This window comes from Primulina eburnea, chromosome 15 (genome assembly GCF_022965805.1).
Source record: "Primulina eburnea isolate SZY01 chromosome 15, ASM2296580v1, whole genome shotgun sequence".
NCBI lineage: Eukaryota > Viridiplantae > Streptophyta > Magnoliopsida > Lamiales > Gesneriaceae > Primulina > Primulina eburnea.
Window position 1 is genome coordinate 4203604 of NC_133115.1, and position 10283 is coordinate 4213886.

Genomic DNA, 10283 nt, shown 5'->3' on the forward strand with positions numbered 1-10283 from the left:
ATCTGGATGATCGTCATTCCTATACAAAATAAGCAATATAGATGTCATGAAAATTAAATGATTTAACATATAATCGGATGGCATAACATATCAAAGTGGGCGACTGAAAACAGAATTGAGCGACTGAAAACAGAATTAGGCGACTGAACCCATAATGTTTGGGCGACCGAACAATTAAGAATGAAATATATGAAAAATTATATTTATAAAAAAAACATTGTAAATATAATTATATATACATTGTAATAAAAACCAGTAAAACGATAAAAAAAAAAAAAAAATTGAGATAGCATTAGAAACTTACACTTGATTTAAAATCTTTGACAATGCTAAGAGAGATTGAAACTTTTTTTAGGAAAACAAATGACTACAATATTCTCTTGTTTAATGTAGAGGAAGAAAAAAATTGAAGAGAAGACCAATGAGTGAAGGATGAAGAAAAGAAATCGTTGTGAGAAAGATGAGAAATGGAGAGAACAAGAAGAAGAACCGATTGATTTCCTTTCTCCCCTGTTTTGTACGCTTTTTTCTAAATTAATTAATTATTTTTTTAAGTGAGTGTTATTTATCAAATTTTGAGTTGTAAAAGACTAATTTTTAAATTTAAAATTTATTTAAGGTTAGTTTTCAAAGTGGCCCCAAAATGAGAGAGAATCTTTCAAATGAGACGACAACGAGAGGAAATTTATCTTGTTAGGTTTAAAACATTGTTTGACGCTATTTAAGCCCAAATTTAGTGGGCATGGACCATATTTGAGCTATTTCTGTTCCTATGTGTCGTTCAAAATTTGGGTCTTTAGAAAAATACAAACAGTCAGATAACCAAACAAAACTTTTCAAACTCAACTGATAATTTATGAATTCTATTTTTAAAAAACAAAAAAAAAAAACGAAAAGAAAAGCCATAAAAAATATAAGATCAAGATGTCAATATCAAATTGAATAATATAATTTAGTTACCAAATATTTGAATCGATTAATGAACTGAAACGTCAAATACCATATGAACAGACACGAAAACATTTGTCAATTAATAGTTGCATGTGACATACACAAAATTGTTTAAATTTATGCAAAAAAATAAAATTGAAGTGATATAAACCAATGGAGTGAAAACGAATGTTTGCTGTTTTAAAAAATTTTAATTGGTTTTTTCCTAGTTCAAACATGTTTTATCGCATATTGGATTGGTTTTTAGTCGATCTGAATAATTATCAAAAATCATTTAGAGATTACTATAACTTTGATCAGGTACATTTGTATTAAATTATAATCTTAGTTATATATGTTCTAAATTTTGATAATTTTAGATTTTTTCACGAAAATGTCGATGTTAATATCATATTATCGTTACATCAGAATAAGTGCTAAAATTGCACACGCAAAAAATAGTGAGATAAGATTAAAATTTGATATGATAAAATATCAAAATTGCAAAAACACAAATTCCCGAGACCAAAATTGTACTTTTTTATTAATTTGTAGTAGTGAACGAGATATACAACCCAATGACCTTACAACACCCTTTGACCAAAAACAATTTAAAAAACCAAAATAAAAAATTAATTAAAATACAGCTGCATATTTACATACCCCATTCGATTTAAAAAAAACAAAATAAAAAAAAAACAAAACCAAGGAGAGTTCTTGATGGAAATTTCACTCTGCAAAAAGATTCTAACCAGCCTCAACCCAACCAAATCCTAAAATTGTTTCGCCTTTGTCCCAATCCCTCGAAGAAAAGGTGCATGAACGGGGAGGTGAAGCCGGTGGCAAGCCTTGTCCCATGGACGTCTTTTCTATGAAAAATCACTTAGCTGTGGCCACAAATCCATTCATCAGATATTCACGTTTCTTATTTATTTCCTTAGGTTCTAAATGCTTATTAAAGTAATCCTAACCACGTAATGCGATGAAGTGAGCTTCTTCTAATCCTTTCGATTGATCTCCATCATACCATGTTATGGTTCCTGTTTAGATTAACAAAAGCCTATTTTATACACATAATACTTTTAACACACATACTACTTGTTCATTTAAAAGCTTGTTTTGGACAACAAATGCAAACTTTGGACTTAAAGGGAGGATAGACTATACCTGTTGTGGTAGCTGGCTCCTCTTCTCTTGTCATATGAAGTATTAATGTTCCAGTGAGAATAGTTATGAATCCACATAACTCAGAGGTTATGCTGCTCAGATTCTGACCTGACCAGTCCTGTAAAATAATGCAAGAGTCTAGATAGTTTGTTCGGTGAGATTTGATCCTGACAAAGAACCACTTTTGAAAAAAAAATAAATACCTTAAACATTATCACGCTAGCGATGATAGTCAGTGAAGTGAACATCACGTAATATATTGGAGAAACTATGGCGGCATTGAAAGTATCGAGTGCCTGAACATATCAATCGCAAAATGACGGATGAGAAATAGACTAGCAAAATATTTTCGGGGCAAAAGGATTTTCTACCTGGTTAGAAACAAGGCGGTCTTGTAGATTAATGAACTCAAGATTTCTAGACATTCACATAACTAATCCTGGATGACCAAAAGAATGAACTTTCGTTCGAACTTCTAGCAAGCACATGATATGCCAGATAACGTACATGAGCTTCTATTGCTTACTTCGGATAATGGTTAATCAAGTGGCAGTTGTAAAGGCTCCAATACCAATGATTGGTGAATGTTTTACATTTCTAAAGAACAAAATATATCAATCAAGAGCCTTGCCTATTACGTTTACCTTGTTCAAATAATTCAACTGAGTGATCACAAAAATTACAGCAACCGAAAGGAAAAACCAAGTCTGAGCATATCCAAATTGATTGATCCCCTCTAAAGTAAGTTTTATAGCAATTCCAATTGCCTTTATGCTCACAACCTGCATCAATATATATTGACTAAGCAGTGTGAAGGGATGAGAAGCTTCTCCATTGAACAATGCAGATGAGTACGTAGCCACAAGAAATAAAAGAAGCTCTTTATAAATGTAAAAGATGTGTTGGGAACATGCTTACCGTGAGTGCACCCATCAAGGAGCAAATCCCCAAGTAAACCAATATGTTTGTCTGCCCGCAGAGAGGCTCAAAATGCAGCATTAATACTAGCACCATGGATACCGTAGTGGCTACATAAATCATAAATGCTATAAACAAAAAAAATGAGCATAAGCTAGTGTCTAGTAACTCGTTAATGACTAGATTTTGTAAGAAAACTATAAGAAGAGAAATAGAGAAAAACCTGGTTGAGTAGCCAATAACCAGACCTCTTGTACAGAAGTTGGAGTGTGTTCTTCAGGAGCATGAATCACGATGACTATAGATCCTACAATGCAAGCCACACATCCCAGTATGCCCAACTTTTGCAATCGTTCCTTCAACATAAAGTGTGCCAGAAAAGCACTTTACATATGCATGAAAATGGTTAGTTACATAGATATAATCAAGGAATCTTTCAAAATGTTTGATATCGTCAAATGTAACAGAGGTCAGAAATCATGAAGAATGTACCTAATGATGATACTCAATGCACCAAGGGGAGTCACTAGAACAGCTGGCGCGTAAATATAAGCAACAAAATTGGCCACCTCTCCTGCAATCACTGTAAGAAAGACAAGAAAATTATCAACATATTGATCAGAGCGTCAGAAGATCAACCTTCTCGTAGCAATCAGGATGCAAAAAAAGAACAAATGTAAAAATCTCACTTACTTGTAATCATACCAGCCCACCAAAGAGGTTCAAGTAAGTAAGTGTAGCCACCAAATCCTACAATAGGAAATACTTTATAGCAAATAAACTGAGAAATAATGCAGTGTGAGAAAAGTGATTTACATTTTACATACATGAATATTGTAAAGCTTTTTTGCACGACTTGTACAAAGAAAGATTTGGCAAGCCAAACAAGAATTTTTCAGAATTGGTAAACAGAAATTGACTCGTATATCATTTTAGAACGCGTAATATTGTAGCAGATTAGACTCTGTCAATTCTTGTTTCTTGAGTTCCCAAACAAATATTCAGCTTCCAAAATATGCTGACCAAGAATAGGACTCACTCGCCAAATCATTTTATCACAGTGCTCCCAATTATTTTCCCCTCCATCCCACCAGATAAATGTTCAAAATTTCAACACCCTTGTTTCCAAATTTTGCATCCATCAATCCTACACAAGATTCATCGACTGTAGAATCCGTTAGCTAGAGATTTATCAAATCAGCCAAGAAATTATTATACCCCTTACCACAGCTCCAATACGCTTGCTCCCTTCAAAAATCAAATGCATCACAGATCTATTTATACGAGTAGACATAAACACCAAAAAAATAACACCTTTACCGAAGGAACAACAAAAATCCATGGGTATTTAATTATATGTAAACTATACCTGCTCGAGTCCCAGCAGCAGCTGCCTTTTGTAAACCTTTCTTCTTCAAAATAAAACTCGTTCCAATAAACAAACTCGACAGCATTGCCAAAATCAACCCCCTGGTATTATCCGAAACACCCATTATTTTCTCAACAAATATATCTATAAACAGACACGGAGACTCTGTATCTATATCAAACACTTGATCTGAACTCTGTCGACTGAAAAGCCACAAAACAAACACAAAAATGCAGCTGAATGATCAGTAAAACCAAAATTTAAGATCTAGACAAAGTCCAAACTCCCGCCAATCACGCGGCAGAAGCAATTTCAAGATTTCTTGACCACAACAAATAGCAGTGGAACAACAAAGGGTATGCCAAACACTTGGAAGCCGGCGTGTACAACTCCCAACGACGGCGGGATAACTCCGTTGGGCGATTTAAGGGTGTCTTTATGTTGAATCAGCCGCGTCGTCTGAGAAATTAAGAGAAAATTAAAGAAATTGAACTGTCCCCCCAGTGAGGCTGTGAGATGTATTTATAATTTATTTATTCATTGCAAATAATACTAAAATATTATTGCTAGATGCTAGTGGCCTCTTGGCTTCGGCTTCTTTGGAACACACAGGAGTGATATATCGCACTATGTCTTATCAAAAATCTTATATCATCGTATATCATATCAAAAATTACGATATTTATAGAGTATATTTATTATACCGAAATTTTGATATTGAATATCGTTATCGAATCGAAAAATTCGTTATTATTATCATATTGTACCGAAATCTTCGTCATACCGAAATTCGGTAATTTTTCCTACCTCTCGAACACCGATCGATTCTTATAAATTACACGGGCTAAACGTATGCCGACACTGTAAATTTTGTAGTTTGGCAAATAATCTTCTATATTTTTTCAATGGGCTTGGCGGGTCTTGTCTTTTTCAATTATTAGCTATCCATTCTCGATCTCCATGTTATGTTTGCACTTGTTGAAGATGCAAATATTTTTGTTTTTTTTTATTTTTTATTTCTTTAGGATGAACTTCCTAAATTGACCTGAAGTCTTCATTTCACGACTAAAACCAGTGGGAACAAAATCGCAATGGATTAAAGTTGAAATAGTCTATTAAAACTTGAAACTAATGAATTTGTTTAATAAGTAATCAATTAAATTTTTAGGACAAAATGGTAATTATCAATTTAAATGCTAGTGGATTGGACTTTGACTATTTATGTCTACGTGCCTTGTATAACAATTTCAATTGTGCCTTACATCACCTGTGGGGTCTGGCGAAAAAGTAGATGTACTTGTTGAATATATATATATATATTTATATATATATATATATGTATATGTATATGTATATTCTATGATTAAAGTACACGTACAATAGATAAAACAAGTTGCAACACCGTCTGTTTTTATATCTGCAGTTTGAGGTTTATAAAAGCTGGTGCATATCGTACGAGTAAAAACGTGAATATATATTGATTTCTTGGTTTAGTTTCTGGTTTTTTTTTTTTTAAAAATGAGAATATCATTTATCAAATGTTATTCTCACAATCGTGGGAAATGAAATTACATGTGATTCCTAAAAGATGAAACTCAATAAAAGGATTAGCATATGATATGGCCGCTCGAACAAGAGAATGAGCCACTATATTTGTTTGTCTTCTAACATGTTGAATCTTGAATGAATGGTGTGCGTCGAGAATTTGACAGCAGCTGGAAATAATTGAGCCAAACTCTGTGTGGTCAACATTCTCTGAGGTGATCGTATTTACCATCGTCTTTGAGTCGGTTTCAAATATAACATCTTGGAGTTCAAGAGAGGTTGTCCATAAGATAGCGACAAGGAGGGCAAGTGCTCCGGCCACCTTAACTTCAAACAGTCCATAATTCATATTGGTTTTGCTCACCATAAATCCCTCTGTCGATTCTCTCACCACAACTTCGAAGCCAACAGCTTGATATTCTTTAAACAATGCCGCATCGACATTATACTTCATACATGGATCATGCGGTTTCGTCCATCGATCATCTGCGTCATGACGAGAACTTGAAGTTTGGCCTTGTGTAGAGTTATTTTGAGCTTGAGTCCAATTCCATAACGTATCACAGTCAAGTGAAATAGTGATATGCAGAGGTCTAGAAACATCGCTCCATAGTTTTTCATTTCGATAGCGCCATTACCATATGCTTCATAATATAACCGAGGAAGTTGGTTGTGCAGCCTTGGGGAATTTATTCAGACTTTAAAATATCCAATTTGAGAATGATATAGTTTCTCTTGTACAATTCGTTACTAGGTGATCAAGCTTTGCAACTTTCCAACATTCCTTTTCATATGGGTAGTCAATGAATACATGCCACTTTTTTTTCCAATCCCGATTCACAGATCACGCAGCAGGAAGGTACATGTGTATTCCTTGATTGGAGTTTTAAGCGACAAGGTATAAAGTCACGTGCTGCTCGCCATAAAAATGATCGTATCTTCGGAGGTGCTGATAAATTCCATAACTTGGACCATTGCCCCTTTTGGCGATGTACCTGCTCATGGTTAGTAATGTTTTCCATGATAAATTGGTACCCTGACTTTACTATATAGCATCTGTTTCCACTGAGTTGCCATATACGTTCATCATTTGAAGCCAGAGATTTAACGGAATATTCATAATTTCCAGAACATCTCGTGGGACAAAGATTTCATGGAGTTTTCTCGTGTTCCACTTCCTAGTATATGGGATTAATAGCTCTTCACATACGTCACTTCCTCCTAATGTATATGTGGTGTTTGGATATAGAAATTTCTGGAATCTCTTAGCCATGGGTGTCCAGATTTTTATATGCTGAACTTCTCCGACTTTCCATCGTAATCCTCGAGCCAAGATCGCATGTGAGAACCAAATACTTTGCCATATGAAGCTAGGATTTGATCTTAAACTTGTTTCCATGAAATCTTTTTTCGGAAAATATTTAGCTTTGAGTAATCTTGATGATAAAGTATTTGGGGTTGAAATGAGCTTCCAACCTTGCTTAGCAAGCATGGCTAGATTATAGGCTTCGAGACTGCGGAAAGCAAGTCCTCCACTTTCTTTTCGAGTGCAAACTCTGTTCCAATTAGTCCAATGTATTTCTCTCGAGTTTTGGGATGTGGATCCCCACCAAAAGGAGTTCATCATTTTCTGAAGCTCATCAAGAAGGGATGCGGGTAACAAAAACAATTCATACAATAAGCCAGTAATGCATGGTGCACCGATTTCAACGATACTTCTTTACCTGCTTTCGATATAGTATTTCCCAGCCAATTTTGTATATGATACCAGAGCCGATCTGGCAAGTAACTGAATATCAACATTTTTGACACTCCAAGGATCAGGGACATCTCCTCTTGTTTCTGGATATCAACATTTTTTATAATTAAAAAAAAAAATATTCCAGATTTATCAAGGCTTGCCCACTAACCCTCTCATAGGTGGTTATTATCTTCTTAAATTTCGTGCATCCTTCATTTGTTGCCCCGAAAAAGATAAAAGAGTCATCGGCAAAAAGGTAATGAGATATTATCGGGGCCCGACGACAAATTTTAACTCCATGCAGCGTGCCTTTGCCTTTAGCTTTCTCAATCAAAGTGGATAGCCCTTGTGCACAAATAATAAATAAGTAGGGTGATAGAGGGCATCCCTGGCACAATCCTCATTTTGAAGTTATTGTTCCAGCCAGATTTCCATTTACCCGCACGTGGTACCTCACTATTGTAACGAAAAGCATCATAAGATATATCCACCCATTTATCATCAAATCCTAGCCTAAGCATCATGAGTTTCAGGAAACCCCAATTAATGTGATCATGTGCTTTACTATTGTCAATTTTTAGTGACCCGTCCCCATGTTTGCCTCGATGCTTTCGCTTCATGTGATGGATAATCTCAAACACTACTATCACATTGTCAATGATTGTACAATCTTGAACAAAAGTTGCTTGAGTCTCTGAAATTAACTTTGGCAATATCAGCTTTAATCGATTTGCCAACACCTTTACAAGCATCCTATACATCACATTACAGAGGGATGTCGGCCGAAGATATTTCATAATATTTGGGTTAGTACACATTATGTAACATCCCAAAAATTTGAAGGTCTATGTGAACCACATGCATGCAAGTTATCAAATTTTTTATGTATTTAATTAATTTATTTTTAATCCATTGAATGCATGGTTATTGCATGAATATGTGTTTTATTTCACGGTTTATTAAGGTTTCATGTATTAGGACTTTTAGCAGTATTTCGCGCTCGAACAAAGAATGGAAACCGGAGATAATTAAGGGAAAATATTTTTATTAAATAATTATTTATAATTATTTAATATATGGAGTAATTATAGAGGATTTTCAAAATTGGGCATATGTAGAATATTTTTACTCATCGGGTCATATTTTAAATCGATACGCAAAATTTAGCAAATCGGAGGACTTTTTGAGAGTTCAGACAATATTTTCAAAAACGTACTTAAATAAAATATTTTACAGGAGTGTTTTTGAGCTTGATTAGACTATTTTATTCAATAATGGGCCCATTAGCACTAATTAGTATAATTAAACCCTTCATCCAAACCCTAAACTCCCCACCCTAGCATTTGGCCGCCCCCTCTACTTTTCCAGCAGTAAGTTTCGAATTTCAACAGCTCTCCCCCTTAGGTTTTCTTAAGCTTTTTCAAAGAACTTCTTCCTTACCTTTCCGGTGCACGTTCTATGCGAGTATCTCCAAGTTTTCGAGTGTAATTATGCAAAGGCACCCCTATATCCCGTTTTTCTCATCATTCACATCAATATACGTTAGTTTGTATGTTTTTACATGATAAATTTTAGAAGAATCATGTTGTGTAAGTTTTATACGATTTTTGACATGAAATATGCATTTTCTTTGCATGAAATTCACGTCCTTCTTGTGCTTGTGTAAGGGGCTGCTGATTTAAATTTTTATTAGGGCTTTGCATGTTGAGATCAAAGGCGTCTAGGTGCTGGATTTGGGTTTGGAACTTGTCATGGTAGAGGACCGATCAGATTTTTCGGATGTTGGCTCGGTTGGGACTAGATCGAGGGTTAGGTGTGAGCTTCGGTGTAGGGGATATTCCAAGCCTTGGACTAGACCCTGGTGGGTCTGAGTCGTTGCCCAAGGTAGCTCAAACACCGCAGGTCATGGTCGAAGGGCCGATCGAGGGAGCTAAATGGAAGGGTGCTCGTCTTTAGGTGATTTCGGGTGTTTCATGGTGAACTAGGGGGTGCGCATGCTTGGGGCTGAGAGCAGTGGTTAGGTCAGTCCATGAGGGTCCAGAGGCAGGCTAGGATTGGTTGTTTCTAGGCTGGTCCGGTCTAGTTTGGGCTAGGATCGAGTTCTTGAGGGCTAAGCGAATTAGGGTTTGTTAGATGCAAGTGCAGAAATTTTCAGCAAGTGGCAGTCGATTTTAGGGGGTTCAAAATGGCTAGAATTGTGTTTTTTAGGGGCTGGTAGGGTGTGATTAAGTTGTGGTTAAAATTCGAGAAATTTTGGTTAAGTTTCGGGTTGATTCAGGTTAAAATGAGAACATCAGTCCAAGTTTTAAATGAATCTTAAAGTACGGAGCGGGCTTGAGGTTATGTCTAGAAAATGATTATAAATATGTTTTGAGGTTCTTCAAGGAGTTTGGTTGGCTTCGGGTCGAAATTTTGAGGTCCAACAGTAAAATGGTCAACTATGGTTTCAAGGGACAAAATGGTCATTTTGCACATAGGTCGAGTTAGTAGTCCTATCATTTCTCTGATCACAAATTGACATGTTTTAAATGTACATGTAATCAAAAACATGACTTTTATGGAAACAAGAAAAATACGTTGCATGCTTGATTTTAAGGTAGTTTACGTATAAGC

General features: G+C 35.4%; 1 protein-coding gene across 3 annotated transcripts; it reads right to left on the reverse strand.

Moving 5' to 3' along the window:
- Positions 1 to 1452: 1452 nt before the first annotated feature.
- On the reverse strand, positions 1453 to 4961 carry LOC140814217 (probable magnesium transporter NIPA6). Of its 3 annotated transcripts, none has more exons than XM_073173137.1 (10): positions 4385 to 4961; positions 3709 to 3765; positions 3508 to 3598; positions 3239 to 3399; positions 3016 to 3125; positions 2742 to 2879; positions 2301 to 2393; positions 2098 to 2215; positions 1902 to 1970; positions 1453 to 1817 (listed from the first exon to the last, which is right to left on the reverse strand). In XM_073173137.1, the coding sequence occupies exons 1-10, from the start codon at positions 4506 to 4508 to the stop codon at positions 1810 to 1812; spliced, it is 969 nt and encodes a 322-aa protein (XP_073029238.1). In that variant the 5' UTR covers positions 4509 to 4961; the 3' UTR covers positions 1453 to 1809. The 3 variants fall into 3 exon arrangements, with proteins under 3 accessions (XP_073029238.1, XP_073029237.1, XP_073029239.1); XM_073173136.1 differs by having other exon boundaries at positions 3016 to 3143; positions 4385 to 4954; XM_073173138.1 differs by lacking the exon at positions 4385 to 4961 and adding an exon at positions 4055 to 4328 and having other exon boundaries at positions 3016 to 3143.
- Between the last annotated feature and the right edge of the window lie 5322 nt (positions 4962 to 10283).